The sequence below is a fragment of the Trypanosoma melophagium genome (assembly GCF_022059095.1).
Source record: "Trypanosoma melophagium isolate St. Kilda chromosome Unknown ctg20segment0, whole genome shotgun sequence".
In the NCBI taxonomy this organism is placed as follows: domain Eukaryota; phylum Euglenozoa; class Kinetoplastea; order Trypanosomatida; family Trypanosomatidae; genus Trypanosoma; species Trypanosoma melophagium.
Window position 1 is genome coordinate 332,501 of NW_027125150.1, and position 20,425 is coordinate 352,925.

General features: G+C 39.0%; 9 protein-coding genes across 9 annotated transcripts; all 9 read left to right on the plus strand.

The window, feature by feature from the left end:
- Window positions 1-219: 219 nt before the first annotated feature.
- LSM04_005363 (uncharacterized protein) lies at window positions 220-3,183 on the plus strand (the record flags this gene model as incomplete). Its single annotated transcript, XM_067331381.1, has 1 exon — window positions 220-3,183. One exon carries the CDS (start codon window positions 220-222, stop codon window positions 3,181-3,183), a length of 2,964 nt encoding a protein of 987 aa, XP_067192168.1.
- Window positions 3,184-4,362: 1,179 nt separating this feature from the next.
- On the plus strand, window positions 4,363-5,538 carry LSM04_008488 (uncharacterized protein; the record flags this gene model as incomplete). Its single annotated transcript, XM_067331382.1, has 1 exon — window positions 4,363-5,538. The coding sequence occupies one exon, from the start codon at window positions 4,363-4,365 to the stop codon at window positions 5,536-5,538; it is 1,176 nt and encodes a 391-aa protein (XP_067192244.1).
- Window positions 5,539-7,506: 1,968 nt separating this feature from the next.
- Window positions 7,507-8,214, plus strand: LSM04_004051 (uncharacterized protein; the record flags this gene model as incomplete). Its single annotated transcript, XM_067331383.1, has 1 exon — window positions 7,507-8,214. The coding sequence occupies one exon, from the start codon at window positions 7,507-7,509 to the stop codon at window positions 8,212-8,214; it is 708 nt and encodes a 235-aa protein (XP_067192145.1).
- Window positions 8,215-8,980: 766 nt separating this feature from the next.
- LSM04_001953 (uncharacterized protein) lies at window positions 8,981-10,138 on the plus strand (the record flags this gene model as incomplete). The annotated part of the gene is made up of 1 exon (XM_067331384.1): window positions 8,981-10,138. The coding sequence occupies one exon, from the start codon at window positions 8,981-8,983 to the stop codon at window positions 10,136-10,138; it is 1,158 nt and encodes a 385-aa protein (XP_067192094.1).
- A 528-nt stretch (window positions 10,139-10,666) lies between these two features.
- On the plus strand, window positions 10,667-12,289 carry LSM04_006562 (putative Zinc-ribbon domain; the record flags this gene model as incomplete). Its single annotated transcript, XM_067331385.1, has 1 exon — window positions 10,667-12,289. One exon carries the CDS (start codon window positions 10,667-10,669, stop codon window positions 12,287-12,289), a length of 1,623 nt encoding a protein of 540 aa, XP_067192193.1.
- A 1,048-nt stretch (window positions 12,290-13,337) lies between these two features.
- Window positions 13,338-14,927, plus strand: LSM04_006215 (DNA ligase; the record flags this gene model as incomplete). Its single annotated transcript, XM_067331386.1, has 1 exon — window positions 13,338-14,927. The coding sequence occupies one exon, from the start codon at window positions 13,338-13,340 to the stop codon at window positions 14,925-14,927; it is 1,590 nt and encodes a 529-aa protein (XP_067192185.1).
- Window positions 14,928-16,475: 1,548 nt separating this feature from the next.
- Window positions 16,476-16,949, plus strand: LSM04_001582 (uncharacterized protein; the record flags this gene model as incomplete). Its single annotated transcript, XM_067331388.1, has 1 exon — window positions 16,476-16,949. The coding sequence occupies one exon, from the start codon at window positions 16,476-16,478 to the stop codon at window positions 16,947-16,949; it is 474 nt and encodes a 157-aa protein (XP_067192087.1).
- An 822-nt stretch (window positions 16,950-17,771) lies between these two features.
- Window positions 17,772-18,971, plus strand: LSM04_005183 (uncharacterized protein; the record flags this gene model as incomplete). Its single annotated transcript, XM_067331389.1, has 1 exon — window positions 17,772-18,971. One exon carries the CDS (start codon window positions 17,772-17,774, stop codon window positions 18,969-18,971), a length of 1,200 nt encoding a protein of 399 aa, XP_067192162.1.
- Window positions 18,972-19,788: 817 nt separating this feature from the next.
- Window positions 19,789-20,308, plus strand: LSM04_003814 (uncharacterized protein; the record flags this gene model as incomplete). The annotated part of the gene is made up of 2 exons (XM_067331390.1): window positions 19,789-19,952; window positions 20,005-20,308. 2 exons carry the CDS (start codon window positions 19,789-19,791, stop codon window positions 20,306-20,308), a joined length of 468 nt encoding a protein of 155 aa, XP_067192138.1.
- Between the last annotated feature and the right edge of the window lie 117 nt (window positions 20,309-20,425).

Below are 20,425 nucleotides of genomic sequence, written 5' to 3' on the forward strand. Positions count from 1 at the left end.
TTGTAGTTGTACATACGAGTGCTATCCGTGATAACAAACACAAATCGGAAACTTATTATTATTATTATTATTATTATTATTATTATTAGTAGTAGTAGTAGTAGTAGTAGTAGTAGTAGTAGTAGTAGTAGTAGTAGTATTCATAACAATAATAATAACAATAGTAATAATCATCATAATAAATACCTGGAGAGACAAAACAACAAAACAATAAAAATTATGACAGAACGTTCTCTGATGATCCGCTGTGCGGTGGAGGGACGTTACTTCGCGGCGGGAATGGACTTTCCGACTGCGCGGGTGTTTGATGTGGCGAATGGAACACTCACGGCGGTTGTGGAAGTCCCACCGCGCAATCGGGCCTCACTCGCCGTCGTCTCCCTCACCGCATTGGCCCTCGGTACTGTACAGACACATGCGCAATATCAACATAATGAAGAAAATGAAAATGCAGAAAAAAAAGGAGGAGGATTAGTGGATATTCCGACTGCCTGCTATGCGGCGGTGGGGTTAAGCAATGGAACGGTACTGCTGCATAATGTGGAGAAGAATGAACTTGTGCAGCACCTTGCGGTGTCTGATACACAGCAGTCTATCACAGCTATGACATTTTGCGGTCGTTATCTTTTTTGTTTGGCGTCTAATCGATTACTGCACGTGGTGGATTGTGTGCGGGGAGAGCGGGTGGTGGGGAATCTGCGTGTACAGCATGATGCGGGAGCCATCGCCGTCGTGCAGGATAGAGTAGATAATAATAATAATAATAATAATAATAATAATAATAATAATAATAATAATAATTCTAGGGCTCTTTCTCATACTACAGCTATTGCAAACATGGGAAATGGTGCAGAATCGCATTTTCGTATATTTGTTGCGGGTCCGACAAATGCCATATACTCTCTTCGCCTCAACAGGAATCATAACCACAGCAGTAGTAGTGGTAGTGGAACACACACTACAGTCCCATTTGAGCGTTTGGTCTCATTTGCCTCTCAAGCCTCTCGTGCTGACTATGCGTGGATGGGCGGAACAACACAGCATCCCGTTGTAATTACCGCAAATGCCCAAGAAGGACTCATACGTGTGTGGGATGCCACTCCTTCTCTTGACAGTCGTACGGCAACATCCCGCTGTCGTCGTAGTCTCTTGTGTGGACAACGTATTGTAAACATCTCAGTGCAGGAGGAAAGCTTAATCGCGAATACCAATCATGATGTTGATCATAACAAGAAACATAATAAGAATACCAATATGAAGACTCGTGGTGAGGCGTGCGTGGTGGCCACAACGTTTACGGGTTCTGTACTTGTATTTGAATTGGGCACTGCGTTACTTACGGCTGTGGCGGAGCCAACACCAACACCGCCATCCCTTCGAGTTGTCTCCGCCGTAAACTCTGGACGATTACTGTTTAGTGCATTACTGCGGCAGCACTGTCAATATCAATATAACCGCAATGGGGAGGAAGCATTGGAGCGGCGGTTGTTACTATTGCGAGGACGATTTGCTGTTCCACGATTTGAGTTACTTGATTTACGAGATGCCGCTGCAAAGGCAACGCGAAAAACAACAACAACAACAACAAAAAGAGAAGAAGGGGGAGGAATCATAACAGATGAAGATGTAGCGGTATTTAAAGTGCCATCCGGAACACATTCTGAGAAGGACTCAACTGTACATGCAATGCATGCGGATATGGAAGTATTGGATCACGCCTGGAATACGCACAGTGAACAAGAACAACAACAACAACAACAACGACGGCAACAACTACTCGCTGCACGGGCCATTCATACACCATCTGAAGCCTTTGGGGTTCCTGTATCATTTCATGCGAAGAGTGTAAAGGAACTTCCACAAAAGGCTCTTACACTAGAGCAGCGATTAAAACAACTCTCACTCTCCACAGACGCAGACGCACGAAGACACACACTGCAGCAAAAGAATACATCCACATCACAACAACATGCTCTGGGTCTTGCGACGGTACCATTGTATCAAGCACTTCACGCGAATGATGCATCAGCAGTAATGGAGCTTCTTACAGTTGCCTCACGTTCTACAAGTGATATTCGTGCAACTGTTATGGCTCTTCAGTTACCATATTGTTTAAAATTACTGGAGCTTCTTGCGAAACGTGTAAGAGGAGCGAATTCGCGTTCTCCTTTATTTGCGTGGATTGATGCTATTATTCATTATCGTGGTGTGGAGATGTTTCAGGCTCAGGAGGAATTTAAAATGCAAAAAGATGAAAAGGAAACATCAATAAAAACAACAAAAACAGAGAAGCCTCTTCATAGCAAAAATGTTGAAACGACCCCTTCACCACCAAAAGATTTTGTTGCACCACTTCTACATCAATATAGAAATATGACAGCTCTTTATGATCCTCTTGCAGCGATGTATGGTAGACTTTCGATATTTAAATCAGTTCGTCCATCGGAGCGGAGTGTTTTTGTAAACTCTGATACCGGTGTTATTTTCCCTGCCATGTTTGCAGAGATACGTTGTGCCGGTGGCGAATTCCGTACAGTACGAGTACGCAGTAAACGAGATCCACGACTGCAAAGGAATAAAAAGAAAAATGCACTAGAACTCTTACGTAAAGCACGTCGAATGGCTGCTGCTGCTTCTTCTTCAAAAAATAAAGCCACAGATAGTGATGATAATATTGCGGCTGGAGATAGCGAGGATGAATTAGACATGGATGCATTAGATAACATGCGTCTGTCTGATAACTCTGACAGTGATGAAGGAGATTATGAAGAAAATGATGATGAAGAAGATACAGAAGATGATGAGGATGAGAGTCGTGCCAAACGTGTACGAGGAGAAGAAGTGGAAATGCTTGCAGAACCGGATCGTGGTTCATCATACGGCGTGGATTCCTCCTCACGTAGCAGTGATGCGGAGTTTGACTCCTCCAGCGATGATGAGCTCAACTCCAATGTGGGAGCATCAGACGAAGAAGAGGAAGATGAAGAAGATGATGAGGATGAGGATGAGGATAGTGTGGATTACGGTGAAGATGAGGATAATAATAATAATAACGATGATGAAGATGAAGAGGATGGAATGGGTGAAGATATGGCGGAGTTGTTGGCAGCGCAGGGCGGGGAGGAACAGCAGCAGCAACAGGCCGAGAGGCGGCGGCATAAGCGAGTAAAGACAGACCACTAATTAGTCATACAAAATACATCGTATAAGTATTCTTTGTTTTTTGTGTTATATATATATATATATTTATTTATTTATTTATTTATTTATTTATTTATTTATTTAATGAGGAATCAGAACACATACACACATACAGAGAAGAAGCTAATGTACAAGATAGATAAAGAAAAAGAAAGGGAAAAAAGGATGATGCTGTTGCTTTCCGGCACTACAAGTACATGGGTATCCCCCTCTTCTTTTTTTTCTGTTATTTTGTCTTTGGTTATCTTTGTATTTAATATATTTAGCTATTTTATGTATTTCTCTCTCTCTTTCTCTCTAGTGGGGTACAAGCGGTTAACTGACAAACATTGAGAAGAAAAAGAGGGAAAAGAAAGTATGTGTGATATAAGAAGAAAAAAGAAGAAAGAAACAATGAAAAACAAAGGAAAAAATCGGATAAGTCAGGTATTGAATGCTATTAATATTTATTTTCTTGATATTTTTATTTATTCTTCTATTTTAAGATATTATTTTTTGTGTTGTTGTTGTTGTGATATCTCCTGTGCGCATCTATTTCTTTTTTTCTTCTATTTCTGTTATGCACGTTGCTGACAGGAAGAGTAAACTGCAGGGGAGAGCTGTGCGACCAAAAGGCACACACGCAGAGAAAACCAAAGCGAACACCTGAGAGTTTATTAAGGGTATCTATATATATATAGATATATATATATATATATATATATATATACAGAGAGAGAGAGAGAAAAGAAAGGTTTCTCTCTCTTTCATTTTCTTCTTCTTTTTGCTTCTTCCTTTAACCACGGACACCGTTACTGACAACAACAACAACAACAAGGAAACAAGGAAGAAACAAGACACATCTACATACTCTCTAAGAAATATTACAAAAGGAAGGGAGTTGAAGGTGCTTTTTTTGTTGCACCTACTGTTGCTGTCATAGTTATTTATTGTTATTACTATCCTTACTAGTACCACTATATATATATATATATATATATATATATATATATATTAGTATTAGTATTAGAGTAGTATTAGTAGTGCTCCTAGTTCTAGTTTCCGAGTCGTATTTATACCTACAACTAGGACACTTATACCTTACCTACAAAGAACCAAAACCCAGATATATATACATACATCCTGTGAAGCTTACCTTCTGTGTCAATTATTCTTCTGTAAATGAAGTGGTCTCCGCTGCGTTGGTGGAGCCGTTCCGGTCCTGCGGTGGTGGAGAGTCACTTTTGGGCCCTCACTCGTTATCGCATTGGCCGCCGCTTCCTTGGTCTCGACTATGCCGATAATGTTATTTTATTTCCCGCCTATCGCAAACGGCGGTGGGGTGGTTGGGCGGCCGTTACACTTGGGGCCAACAATACCGGTTATGTGACCAGCGACACCTCCGCCGTGAATGTGCTTGAGGATGGTTATCCACTACACTGGCGGGCAAGTGCGAGACTGCAGGCGTTTGTTGCAGAGGAGAAACGACTTTGGCAGGCAAAGCGGGAGGAGGAGTTGGTGCGACGTGCGGCAGAGAAAGTGGCGGAGAAACTTTCAGCGACTGCAGGAAGTACAAATAACACGGTAGGAGGAGAAGGAGGAAATGCAGATGGGAGTCATGGTAAGACTACAAGCTGCGATGGTAGTGGTGGTACCGCCAGCACGAACAATAATAATCATAATATTAATAATAATAATAATAATAATAATAATAATAATAATAATAATAATAATAATAATAATAATAATACAAATATGGGAAATGGTGCGACGAGAACGGCAGATGCCTATCAGTACGACAGTGAACAAGACTTTCGAGACGCCCTCACTATTAAGTGTTCATCACCTGGATTTGTAAAGCGACATCTGCGTATCAGTCGTCTCACGACGATGCTGTATAAGGCCCTCTACTTTTACCTCTGGGGTATTGCCATTTCTCTCATTGTCCAGGCATACTTAATGTTCCGCGCCTGGCTCAATCCCCCCGCCCGCCAAGGCCTAAAGAACCTGGAGGATCACGTCCTGCACATTCCAAAGGTCCTCTTCGGCGTCTGCGTGTCCGGCGTGGCGTTGGTTGCCCGCAAACTCCACCCGCTGGTCGACCCGCTGCTGCAGCTGCTGGAGGAGAAATTCCCGCAGGTCAACTGGAGTGCCGCCTCGCCGGAGGCCATCGCCACCCGCGCCGATCAGCTGGCCGGACACGACTCGGCCAACTCCCATTCATCCACATCGTCGTCAAGTACGGCCGTGGCTGTGCGGAGAAGGACGAAGATGTTGAGTGAGGAGGAGCGGCGGGGGTGGTGGATGCGGGTCCTTATGGCGCTTCTCTGTGTTTTCTCACTGCTCTGTGTGCTGTAAGGGGAAAGGGGGAAAAGGAAATAAAACAGCAAATACACAGTGATGTGTGTGTTTTCTTTCTTTTTTTTTTCGTTGTTGTTGTTAAAGTGGAGAAAGAGAAAGTAAAGTGAAGAGGGTGTATTACTAAGGCTTAAAAAAGAAGGGTACAAAAGAACAGAAAAAAATTTAAAAAAAAAGAGAAAAAATGGACTTTAATGTTACTATAGGACAACTTCGTCATATGTGCGTATATATATATATATATATATATATATATATTTGTTACATATATTATATCCTCCTGCTTTCGTGTATTCAGGGCGTTAGAAAAAAATGAAAGAAAGATTGTTGAAGGAGATGAAGGAAAATAAAATAAAAGGTGATAAAGCTTAAAAGCAAAAAGTAAAAGAAACCGATTCGATGGAGAAGAGGAGGAAGAACTCAAGAAAATCAAACCAATAGTTGTTGGAAGGCAATATATGTACTTATTATTAGGTACGTTTATATATTTCTGTTTACCATGTGATTTTAATATTTGCTTCTATGTCTGGTGTTTAACAAATAGCATGTGACAAGGACAAGGACAGCAGTGACTTTACATTTGTGAGTCATTCCATATATATATATATATAATTGCCATTTGTTTCTCTTTTCGATTTCTTCTATTTGCTCACACGCACCTTGACAGTTCCTCTTTTTTTTCTTTTGTCGGTGCTTTTGCATTTTCCTCTTTCAAATTTTGTACGTTACTTCATTTTGTTGTTGTTGTTGTTGTTGATGTCATTTTTGACTTCGCTCGTATGTGTGTGTGTGTGTTTCTTTCTTTTTTGTTTTCTCTTTTGGTGTATATATGTACATATATATATATATATATATATATATATATATATATGTGTGTGTGTGTTTGATTTTTGGTCCACTGAATCTTGAATTTATCACCCAATTGTTGTTATTATTGTTTTTTTTTTCATTTTCTTTCATTCTCTTTTTTCTCTCTTCTCGCCTTACTGCGGTGTATGTCATCGCTGAGATATCATGAGGTGAAAAAAAAGAGCCCCATTTTTTATTTAATGTTTTTGGGGGGACTTTTCTGCGTAGATCACACTACTATTTTCTTTCAGCTGCCACTGCTGGCGGTTGTTGTAGAAAAAAAAGAGAGTACAACATGAAATAGCATGTGGGATGAGGGGAGAGACAGAATCCAATCTATCTACTCTATATTATCCATTATATATATATATATATATATATATATATATATATATATTCTATTTTGTGTGCTTGAATGGAGAAGAGAAACTAGGGAAGAAAGAAAGAACGAAAAAAAAATGGAAAGCAACACCAAGGGAAGAAAGGATGGAAAAGGAAGTAAAGAAAAAAGAAATATATATATATATATATATATATATATATATATATATATATATATTATATATGATTAATTAAAAGATAGGGTGAAGAATGAAATAAGAGAGAAATTACGTATCCAACCCAAGAAAGAGAAAAAACCCCAGAAAGAATAAAAAAAAAATAGGCAAAGTGTTTTTTTGTTCTTGTTTGATTTTCATTTTGCTTTTTCTGGTTACTGGTGTGTGTATACAATGGTCATTATCTTCAATGAAATGTCCTTTCTTTATCATTTTTTCTATTTCTCTGTTGGCGTATGTAGATGTAGTACGTAATACTTTTCTTTTTTCTTTTCCTCGTCTACTTTGTTTTCTGTTTTCCCCCTCCATTCTTGTGGTTAACTTCATACCCGATAGTAGACCCATATATATATATATATATACTTATCACTCTTTATATATTTATTTATATTTGTTTCCCTGTTTCATTTTTATACTGACAAACCTCTATCCACATGTTACTTTCTCATCCTCTTTTTCTTTCCCTTTTTTTTTACCTTTTTACCCTGTTCTCTCACATACATACATACATACAATAGATTCACCCCTTTAAAAGAAAAGGAAGAAGAAGAAAAAAAAGAAAATGCGCTCTAGTAGTATTCTCTGCGCACGACAGGCGGCTGCGGCTGCACTTCTCACGATTCCCATTCCCGCCCCGCACGCCCCACTGTGTCCATCTGCAAATATCATTCCACCAACAACAATAACAATAATTCCACCAACGCCGATGCGGGGAACTTTCATTGATCGTAAACCCGCATGGGCGTTATTTAATACCAATCACAATGTGAAATCCTTCCGTCGGCGGATGCTCGCCAGCACAGATGTCTCCCACCGCCCACTGCAGTTGCGCTTTAGCGAGGAATCATCGCAATTGCAAAGTGAACAGAAAAGTACGGCGGCAGTAAATAATGAAACGTCTGTTGGATACGGTGAACAGTTGGATGAACTCACCGCACGTTGGGCGGCGAAGTTTTACGGTCAAGTAACATTTGGTCCACGTAATTATCCATATCCATCCTCGCGGTGGTTAGCGCGTCGGTTTAAGATGAAAAAGCATAAGATTATTAAACGATTTCGATTTCGGCGGTACAAATTGGCGGCTGTGGCGAATTTGCCATTTGCAAAAATGATTCGTGTGGGAATGCTGCCGGAGCTGAAGAGTAGTAAAACAAAGAAGGGGGATGCGTTGGATGCGGAGTTGACGGGACAACTCGTAACGGCAGTACGCAGTTCTGGTGGAAAACAGAAGGGACATCGTGGACGACCAAAGTCAAAGTACCAGGTGTAAATAACAATATAAGAAAGAGAGAGAAAACAAAATATATATATATATATATATATATATATATATATATATATATATATTTGTTACTATTACATGTTGATGGGTAAAGATTTTCTCTCATTTTGTGTAATGTGGTGTATGACTAGCGGCGTTTTTCTTTCTTTGATTGTTTGATTCTCTCCTTTGTTTTGTTTTTTGTAGGAATAAATACATACATACATACACGGATACACAAGTACACCTGTTTGGAGTACATTGATATATATGTGCACAGGTGTTATTGTTGTTGTTGTTGTCCATTTCGTTCAAATCTTGTGTTTCTCAGTTTCTCTTTATCTCTCTATGTGGGTTTCGGATATATGAGTCGGTTTGTCTGTGTGTTTGTTTGTTTATATATGAGAGTGTGAGTGTGAATGCGTGCATGCGATGAAATGGCGAGTGGAATGCACATTTATAACCTATAACTTCAATGAGTAGCATATCTAAGGATGAATACGCACCCTTTTCTCTTTATTGTTGTTATTATTGTTATTATTAATGTGTTTTATTCTTTATTATTAATTATTTCCTTCTATTTATTTTTATTTCTTCTTTTTTTATTTTTTCTCTCTGTTAATGACATCTCACTTTTACTGCGATCAAAACAATAATAAAAAATAATTAAGGGGTGGGGAAGAGCAGGGAGAGAAAGTGTGTCTGTGCTTGTGCATATACCTCTTTTCACAAATATATATATATGCATGCTTATTCCCAACTCCCATTCCTGTTAATGACAATGCATAGTACTTTATGGCAAAAAGCACTTCATGTGCTTCAGGAGAAATCATGGGGAATTAAAAAAACACCAATGGCAAAACAATGGTTAGAGTTCTTTACATCTAGTACTGTTTCTCCTAATCTATCATCATCATCATCATCATCATCATCTCGTAATCTTTATTGGGCATCGCCATTACCATTAACAGTACGTACATTTATTTATGAAAGTGTGATGGATGCTGTTCGTTTGGCACGATTAGAACAATTGCTGACATCACCGGCGGGGATTCTTAAAGAAATGCCTCAGATGCCTAACACTACAGATACACACAGTTCTCTGAATATTAATAATAATAATAATAATAATAATTTTTTGTGTGGACTCCCAGAGGATGTGAATGGTATCTTTCTCTCATCCCAATCATCACAGGCCGTTGTGTTTCCAAGAGAATTGGAGGAAATTCTCTATTACTGCTGTGCGGTACATGAGACTCCACAAAATAAACATCAATTAGAGTGTTGGTTGTGTGAAGTAACGGCTTTTTTGCAATTCTTTCTATTCCATCCAATACCAAAAAAAGATATTATATTACCACAACGTCGATTATTTCTCACATATGCCGAGATGCTTCGTCTATTACATCGTGCCCTCTGTATATTATTCCTTCGTCCATCTCCAGTCCCTGCAAGAGGCAATATAAATAACACCACTGCGGTAGTATTATCATTATCGGTATTAGAAGAGGAAGTGGCTCTCCTCGCATTATGGCTTTTATGTACATCACTGCAGGAAAGTGCGGAATTTCATACGGAGATGCTGCAGAAAACACAGTGGCTGCTGGCATCACGTAAAGGAACACAGTCATGGCTCCTACAACTTCCAACTATACTTCGTCTTAATAATAATAATAATAATAATAATAATAATAATAATAATAATAATAATAATATGAATAGTATTAGTGGAGAGGGTCATAGGCTTGTTAAGATGCAGGAGCGTAGTCCTATTTGTCAACTCGCACGCAAAGTAGTTTTACCTTCTTCACGTGCGGGGCTTCCAAACGTGCGAGTTCCGTTTGTTGATCAACTTGCTGTTAGGAATGGAACAGCAAAAGTTCATGAGATGCATGAGCACCTGAGTCGTATCGCATGTAGTTCTGGTAACTGAAAAGGAAAAGAAAAAAAGACAATAATAATAACTCTATTTGATGTGAAGAAATTATGGATTGTTTCTTTTTTTTTTTGGTTCTTTCACATCCGTGTATTGCGTTTTGTTCTCTGGAAGTAAGAAAAGAATACTTCACTGATTGATATATACGTAGAGTGTAGAGATGTTTCTTTCAATGTATTGCATATATATATATATATATATATATATACATATATATATATATCATTATTATTATTATTATTATTACTTTTTCTTTCTTCTTCTCTTTTTTTTCTCGCTTTTTAAAATATATCTATTGGTATACTTCTTCAATAACAACAGAGCGAGTGACTTCGCTTCGGTCTTTTCAGACCCTCACCCCACTCACCCACATTAACACAAATACAGAGAAACGCATATATATACCACGCAAAGTACGGACAAACCACAAAGAGAGAAGACAAAGGAAACAAGAATAGATATAATAACAAAAGGAAAACAAAAAACAAAACCAAATAAGTAAAAAAAAAACAAGTACTATTTTAGATGCAATCCAATCGTCCCATTCTTTCACCTATCTTTACCGTCACACTCTCTCTCCTCGCCCGCTCAACCCCTATTCGCTCTCTAACTGTGCGGCCCGATAGTTTAGCCACATTCCACCCGGCCTTGGCCCGTACGTGGCTCACAGCCGCCTCTAATAAACTATTACAACCACAACACGTTCTCCCAACAAGTCGCAAACTCGCATGGTGGCGCTGTTCACACTGCAATCACGAACACCACAAACGTATTGATCTTCACGTCGCCGCCGGTGGGGCATGTCCAAAGTGCAAACACATGCCAACACTACAGAACAACTGTAATGGGAATAACGATGGTATTAGCAGTAGTGGTCGTGATAGTACTGACAACAAGACGAACAACAAAATCAAGCATAAGAATAATAATAACAACAAGAGGGAAAATGTTGAAATGATAGTACATCATGTGAAACATCGTTGTCGTCCAGATAACTCACGTTCTGTGTTAGCGGCCGATAATGCAAATCGTGTAAAAAGTAGCATCGCCGATGGTGGATATCTACGTGTGGTAGAAACCCGCAATCTACAACCCATGCTCGCAAGAAATTATACAAATGAAGCAGAAAAAATAGCTGAGAATGAACTTCTCTTTGTTTCTCCTAAACTTGATGGAGTGCGCTGTATTGTAGCATGGAATGCAGAGAAAAAGGGATTGTGTTTCTTCAGTCGTTCAGGAACTCTCTTTGAGTGTTGTGATCATCGTATTGAACCCGCTCTACGGCCGTTATTTGAAAAAGATCCAACACTTGTACTTGATGGAGAATTATATAATCACAATGTAGATGATTTTGAGCAATTGATCTCTGCTATTCGCACTACACGGGAAAGACGTACACCGGCTATTGAAGAACTTCAGGCAAAACTTCAATATCATGCCTTTGATATTATGTACGCGAAGAAATTCTCCGATATGTCAAGTGTACCTTACTCCAAACGATATGCATATCTCCAAGGTATCATAGCCAAACTAACATCATCGCCAAGTGAAGAGAATGGAAGTAAGGCGGTTGTGTTGGTGCCTGCTATAGAAGTGGAAAAGTCTCGTATGCAGCGTGTTCTACAACTTTCACTAGCAGACGGATATGAAGGTATTATTATTCGACGTGATGGACCTACTATTTCTACTACTACTAATACTCTTACTAATACTCTTACTACTACTACTACTACTACTACTACATCTAATAAAAATAATAAAAAGAAGACAAAGAATAACAACAATACTAGTAGTAGTAACAACAGCCGTAGTGCGGTTATTGGATACGCCTACGGTTCCCGTTCACCCAACCTCCTCAAGTACAAAGTAATGCAGGATGACGAGTACGTTATCGTCTCTGGCGTGGAAGGACGTGGAAAGTGGAAAGGTTGTCTTGGTGCATTTGTCTGCCGCACCAAAGGCGGTCATCACTTCACAGTTGCCCCCGCCACAACAGAAGAAAACAAACGTGATATGTGGCATCGTCTAAAGGCGTATAAAGGGAAAGTGCTCACTGTGCAGTATCAGGAGCTCTCCGCGAATGGGGTTCCACGATTTCCAATTGGAAAGTGTGTGCGAGGGGCAAAAGGTGGTAGAGACTGGATATGATATGATGTTGTTGTTGAGGGGTGGAAAATGCAGTATAAAAGAAGTTGTTTGTTTATTTGTTTAAAATAGAAATACATGCACATCATGTGGTTTGTATTTTTATTTATTTATTTGTTTGTTTGTTTCCCACGTTTGTTTTTTTTTTTTTGTTTTTTTCTATGAGACAAAAAAAGAAGACTCTGTTCTCATCTGGTATTAATGTCCATGATTTTGTATGCGTCTGTATCTGTATTTGTATTTGTGTATCTGTGTAATTTTGTATTTTTGTACTTGAGAAACTAAAACGGAAAGAAGAATAGAAATTTTCGTTTCTTTGCTTTTCAGCAAATTAATAACGTGAAGGAGAAAAAAAAAGAAGGAAAGAAATACCTTTTTGTGTGTATAGATGTATATATATATATATATATATATATATACGTTTTCTCGTTATTGTTATTCTTCTTGTTATTGGATGAATAATGAGAGAAACTATACATTATTACTACATTGCACAAAAAAGGGTTCTTGGTTATTATTTTTTCTTTCCTCTTCATCTCTATAGGGGCGATGAGGAGGAAAAGAAGTGTGATAGATTACAGTAAATATGTATGTATATCACTACGTAGATCACACTTAGATTGTTTATTTTTGTATTACACATATATATATATATATATATGGTCCCTTTTCCTCCTGTCTCTATTCACACTACTGCAATATATGCAGTTATTGTATGCTTTACTTTTCACTGTTTTTCTTTTTCTATTTATTTCTGCTGGTGTTGGGATGTTTATTGCTTTGATTGCTGTAAAACAAGGAATAGACTTGTTTGTAAGAAAAGAAAAGAGCACAATCAAAGAAGAAGAAAAGAAGAAACCCGCACCGCAACTCAATCGAAAGAAAAAAAAAAAAACCCTTTCATTTTTTGTTGAATGAAGACAAAAAAAAACCCAAAGAAATCATCGGATACTACATTTTCCTTCAATATAATGTGTATCTCTTTCTTTCTTTTCTTTTTCTTTCTTTTTTCTTATTTATTTATTTTCCCCTTTTTAGGTGAACCCAACCGATGTGGACACGGGGTACCCGAATACTATACGCAGCGGCCTCATCTAAAGATCCATCACTATTATTTGGTTTTGGCCGACCACGCACACGTGCACAGTATGAAAAGTATAATGAATTAAAGAATAAATCTATACAAGACGCATTTCCGCATCTCGCCGCCTGTTGGGTGGGTCCATGTTGGGGAACTGTTATGCTTACACCACATCACATTTCCCCAACGTGTTCAAAAATGGCCGTATGGCGATGTAGTCAATGTCTTCGGGAGTTTGAAATGTCTATTGCAAGGTTTATTGATCAACATGGGGTGTGTCCACTATGTAATAAACCTCAGCGAACACTGGAGACGTCGAATAAAAAACAATCTGAGGTCTCTGATAATAATAATAATAATAATAATAATAATAATAATTCTGATGATAACAATAAGGAAAATGGACACGAATTAGCAATTGCGACAAAGGCAGAAACAGGAGATGAGACATATTTGAGAGCTCCACGTATGATTCATACAAATTATAGAAGTGTTTTACATGCTAATCCAGAGTGGGAAGGACGAAATATTCAGCCCATGTTAGCACAGAAATGGGAATCTGTAGTAGGGTATCTCCTAAATGAAGGGAATAATGATTCAACTGGTAAAAATAAAGATGAACAGCAACAACAACAACAACAACAGCGAGAACTCCTTCTTGCTTCACCCAAAATTGATGGAATCCGATGTCTTATCGGATATAATGAGCGTCGTAAGGAACCTCAGTTTTTTTCTCGTGGTGGTATTTTACTAGAGTGTTGTCATGGATTAGTCCCACATGTATTGCCATTATTTGAATCCGATCCAACTCTCGTCTTGGATGGTGAACTCTTCGCACCGCAGTGTAATTTTGAGGAACTTAACGGTCTCGTTCGACGTCTTGAGAAGTCTTCCACAGATGATCTACGAAAACGTCAGGCAGAACTTTTGGAGTATTTTGCCTTTGATATTATGTATTCGGCAAAACTCTCTGCACCAAATGCCCCTTTTAGTGAGCGGTATCGTTTATTAAAGAAATTAATTCCTATTTGTGGTGCTAAACGTATTAGTGCGTATCAGCATGATGAAGAAAAGCGAAAAATTATTCGAAAGAAGCGATTACTAGAAAATGGAGAAAATCCCGTAAAGTTATACCATGTACCCGCTGCACAAGTTTCTCCAGAAGAAATGGATGAAGTTCTAGAAGAAGCATGTTCTCAGGGATTTGAAGGCGTTATGATTCGACGCCCTGGTTTTCCCTATGAACATGGTAAACGCAGTTTTGGTCTTTTAAAGTACAAGACGATGCATGATGCGGAGTATCGTATTGTAGATTTTTTGCCTGGACAAGGAAAATTTAAAGGCGGACTTGGAGCATTTATCTGCGAAACAAAAAATGGTATTCGTTTTAATGCAACTCCAAAGACAACACTTGAAAAGCGGTTGGCGTTGTGGGGAAAGCGAGAACAGTTGCTGGGTCAATACCTCACCGTTCAGTACCAGGAATTATCAACGCAGGATGTGCCGCGTTTCCCAATTGCAAAGTCCGTGCGTGGAGCTTCAGAGGAGGAATGGCTGTGATTCGAAAGATGGAGAAGAAATGAAAAAATAGAATTAAAAGTAGATTAAATCTCCGCGCGAATAAATTGTTCGATGGTGATATATATATATATATTCATAGAAATACATTTTGTTAAATGGGAAGAAGAAGATGGAAAATAAAATAAAGAAATTCTTTACCTAGTGGATAATGGAGTTTTTGTTATTGTTGAATGTTGTTACTCTTGTTCGCTGTGTTGGTTTTCTTTTCCCTTTTTCCCATATTATTACCGGAATGGTGGATAGATTAAAAAACTATTAATTAAACCATTTTTTTTTTGTTTTTGCTGGTTTATTTCAATTTAGATGCCAAGTTGAGAAAAATGCATGACTACTGAGGCAAGTACAGACAATATCCCATAGTGATTTCCCACTTTATATATATGTATAAACTTATAGAGAAAGAAGCGAAGGCAAAAGGAAAGGGAAAAAAAAACAAAACATTAAGGAAGTAAAAGGAATTTGTGTTTTTCGTATTCTATAAATATTCCTTTTTTTTTAATTTCGTTTTTTTCCCCTTCTTCTGTTTCCCCAATACAAGGTCCCTATAGGACATAAATTTCTCTTTCTACAATGTGAGCTGATTAAAAAAAAGAAAGTAATAATAATAAGAATAATAAGAATAAGAAAATGTACAATAAATGCTTTTTTTTTCGCTTTCCCTCTTTCTTTGATAAATAAACAGAAGGAAAATTAGATGATGATAACAATGATGATGTAGTGGTATTCAAAAACATTAACAATAATAATAAGGATTAATTACTTTATAGGGTGAAAAAAAGTAGAATAGTATATCCTTTTTTTTGAAATAATTTATTTTCGTAGTTTTCCCTCCTCATTTCTTTTATTTCTTACGATGAGTTGTGTGATCTTCAACCTTCTGTAGCTCAATTGGTAGAGCATGTGACTGTAGAGTGATGGCGGTTATCACAGGGTCGCTGGTTCGATTCCGGCCGGAAGGATTGTTTTTTTGCATTTCTTCTTTCTCTCAATACAGCTCAGATTAGACAATAATTACCATCAGTAATCATCGTGTATGGGAATCTACCTCATATGGTTTTGAGGAAGAGGGGTAGAAGATAAAAAAAAAGGCAAAAAAAATTACGGATAAAACTCTACAAAAGCTATTTGGATAACAAAAAATTTACATGATGGCTTCGTACACAATAATATGTAATATTTTATATATTCTCTTTGGGTTGTCTCTTAAATTAGGTTTGATGTGTTTTTTTTTTGTTGTTGTTGTTCCTATATTTGTAACTAATTTTAAGTAAGTACGAAAGAGAATGAATTGAATTAACCTGGAAAACTGTAAGTGGGAAGTACGGTATGTAGGACTTTCTCTGTATTTGACCATTCTACCAGATTCCAAAGTAAAGTTATTGTTCTTGTTGAGGGTTTTTGTTTTTGCTTATTCATTTTATTTTGCTTGTGTGTATTGTATTGTATCTGATGCTTGTTTTTTCTTTTGTTCTTTATTTCTGATCTATTTAGATACCTTAAACAAGAAAGCTAACTCCTCTCGTAAAGATGCTGCCCCGTGTGTTGTGCCTTGTTGTTTTGCTGCTAAGCGTTGCATGTGTGTGTGAGACTACTGGTACTACTGCTACTGCTAATGCTACTGCTACTGATGCTGGTGCTCCTACTACTACTACTACTACTGCTGATGCTGCTTCTGGCACTACTACTACTACTACTGGTAATTCTTCTCGTACTGGTGGTACCACTGCTTCTGGTAGTGGTGGGAGTAATGGTCCTTCTTCTTCTTCTGCTTCTTCTTATTCTGCTGCTCCTGCTTCTGCTCCTGCTCCTGCGGCTGCGAGTGGCACGGCACCTAAAAATGGAGACACTACAACAACAGCACTCCCTCCTGTGCCTGCAAAGAACGACGAGAAACCAACTGGGAAGAATGGTGCAGACAGCAGCAGTATCAGCAGTATCAGTTCTGTGTGGGTGCGTGTGTCACTACTGATTGTGGTTGCACTGGCCTGTATTCTTGTGTGATTGTGGTGGTGGTGATTCAGGTCATCCTGTTGTTTTCTTTTTTTTTTTTTTTTTTTGCATGCATCCCCACAGTCTAACTAATCCTTCACCTGTGTTGGGAATTTCCTTTTCGTTTCTTAATGGTAATGTGTTTTCTACGCCTTTGCTCTGTTTATTCTATAATTATTGCTACTCCATTGTGTGTTCTTGGAGACTCTCTGTTCGGGTGCCTGTGCTTGCACTGTGATGAAGATGAACTGTTTTTTGAAGAGGGGAAAAAGAGAAGTAATAACAGATGAATTTATTTATAATTGCTTTTACATATAGACTTACACCCATAGTTGGTGTATTTCTGTGTTTACTGGGTGAGTTGTGCTGATTTGAAATTTCTTTTTATTTGTTTCCTTTGTGTTTTGCTTGGGATTTGCCTGGGTCGTTGAGTGTGCTTTGCCTTGAGCTACTATTATATTGTGCTTCCTGGGGGGTGAAAAAGGAATAATAACTGTTACGCATATAAATTTATGGGTTTCCATACGCTGACCAACACATCGAGAGCTGTTTATTTCTGTGCTTTCTGCTCCTGTTGGTCGCAAATTAATTTTTGTTTTTTTTTTACTGTTTGTGGTTAATTGTGGATTTCTGCTTAACACTGGGTACTGTGTGTTTTGTTTCCTTTAATTTGACTCCATCTAATTGGTGGTTCTGGTTTTGTGTGTGTGTGTGTCTGTGCTGCTGACATTCATTTTCTTTTGTTTGTCTTTCTCTCCTCTTACTTTTCCACTTCCTCTTCGTTTAGACAACTGAATCACGATAGTATCAACTGCGCCAACAAAAACTATTGTGATGGTGATGCGCCATGTGCTCTGTTTTCTGACCATTGCATTGTGGTGTGTCTGCAGTTGTGTGGTAATTGCTAACCCTGAATCTCTTGGTTCTGAATCTAGTGGTATTGAGGGTTCTGTTGATATGCCCTCTCCCTCTACTCCTTGTCCATCTGATTCATCTACTGAGACTGATGCTTCTCAGTGTACGGGTAGTATCGGTGGTGGTGATGCTGTACAGAAACAGTTACAGCCAACAGAGCCAGAGAACAAAGAAGGATTAGATGGCCAGTCACAAGTGGGAAGTCTCAGTAGTGGGGTGAAAGCTGAACTTGTCAAACCAACTCTGAAAAGGGATGAAGCCAAAGAAGAAGGACTTGAGGAAAAAGAGAGAAAAAAAGAGGAAGCTGCTGCCAAGGCGGGGAACTCCACTTCCAGTGACGATAGGAAAGATGATAATGATACTTCTACTCAGGGTGATTTAAACAGTAATCTACAAACAATAGTGAGAGGAGATACCGGATTGCAACCACAGAGTACTCAACAGGACATTTCACCGAAAGTTCCGGAAGTTCGAGAAACTAAAGACAGAGAGAGCGAGAGAACAGGAGCAGCTCCAAGTAATGGTAGCCATGGGAAAGGTACTGAACCAGAAGCTGGTGGGCAGACCCAATCTCAACCAACCGACCACGAAAGCATATCTAGCACTACACTATCGCAAAAGAGCAATTTGGAAGCAAACGGTATTAGAAAAACAAGAGAACAAGATACTACAAAAAACGAAAACACACCCGCCACAGAAACCACAGCCTCAACAAATGTACAACACCAAAAGGGGGCTGAACCACAAGCACCTGCTGCCGGTGGTAGTACTCCTGCATCACCCTCAACAGCAATAAATGTGGAGGAAACGACGTCCGATGCCCCTCCCGGCACGTCAAGCACAGAAGGTGTGAAGGATACTGGGACTAAGAGTGGTGGGAATGCAGCAGACAAAACAACAACAACGAATAACTCAGCGAACAAAGAGTCTGGCACTCTCAATACACCCAGTAATGAGGAATCAACCACCACCACAACAACAGCACTTCCTCCTACTGTGCCTGCAAACAACAAGAAACCAAATGTAAAGGGTGATGCAGACAGCAGCAGCAGTATCAGTTCTGTGTGGGTGCGTGTGTCACTACTGATTGTGGTTGCACTGGCCTGTATTCTTGTGTGATTGTGGTGGTGGTGATTCAGGTCATCCTGTTGTTTTCTTTTTTTTTTTGCATGCATCCCCACAGTCTAACTAATCCTTCACCTGTGTTGGGGTTTTCTTTTCGTTTCTTAATGGTAATGGGTTTTCTGCGTTGTGGCTCTGTTTATTCTATAATTATTGCTACTCCATTGTGTGTTCTTGGAGACTCTCTGTTCGGGTGCCTGTGCTTGCACTGTGATAATGAACTGCTTTTTGAAGAGGGGAAAAAGAGAAGTAATAACAGATGAATTTATTTATAATTGCTTTTACATATAGACTTACACCCATAGTTGGTGTATTTCTGTGTTTACTGGGTGAGTTGTGCTGATTTGAAATTTCTTTTTATTTGTTTCCTTTGTGTTTTGCTTGGGATTTGCCTGGGTCGTTGAGTGTGCTTTGCCTTGAGCTACTATTATATTGTGCTTCCTGGGGGGTGAAAAAGGAATAATAACTGTTACACATATAAATTTATGGGTTTCCATACGCTGACCAACACATCGAGAGCTGTTTATTTCTGTGCTTTCTGCTCCTGTTGGTCGCAAATTAATTTTTGTTTTTTTTTTACTGTTTGTGGTTAATTGTGGCTTTCTGCTTAACACTGGGTACTGTGTGTTTTTTTTCCTTTAATTTGACACCATGTGAGTTACTGTTGTATGCATTGTTGGTATTCTTTTTCTTTTCTCTGCGTGTTTGTTTCTGTGGGTCTATTGTATTGCTTGCTTGTTGCTTCTTTTTTGCTTTTGTTTTGTTTTGTTTTATTTAGATACCTTAAACAAGAAAGCTAACTCCTCTCGTAAAGATGCTGCACCGTGTGTTGTATCTTGTGGCTTTGCTCCTCAGCGTTGCCTGTGTGTGTGTGGCTGCTGAAGCGGCTGCTACTGCTACTTCTTCCTCTACTTCTAATTCTGGTACTACCGCGGCTCAAAATTCTGCTGCTCAAAAATACTTCTGCTACGACTACTGGTACTACTTCTACTTCTCCCGCTCAGCCTCCTGCTGCGGGTACTGGAACGAGTGGAGGGGCGTCTACCAGTGGACCTCAAACTGGAAACAATGCACCAAGTCGAAGTGCAGAACCCCAAGGAGGTGCACCTGCAGCACAATCCTCTACTCTTTCCACCAGTTCAGGTGCAGAGAGTGGGTCAACCAGTAACCAAGGTGGTAAGGAAAATACAGAAACAACCACCACTTCTACAGAGAGCAATACAAAGCCAAATGAGAAGAATGGTGCAGACAGCAGCAGTGTCAGCAGTATCAGTTCTGTGTGGGTGCGTGTGTCACTACTGATTGTGGTTGCACTGGCCTGTATTCTTGTGTGATTGTGGTAGTGGTGATTCAGGTCATCCTGTTGTTTTCTTTTTTTTTTTTGCATGCATCCCCACAGTCTAACTAATCCTTCACCTGTGTTGGGAATTTCTTTTTCGTTTCTTAATGGT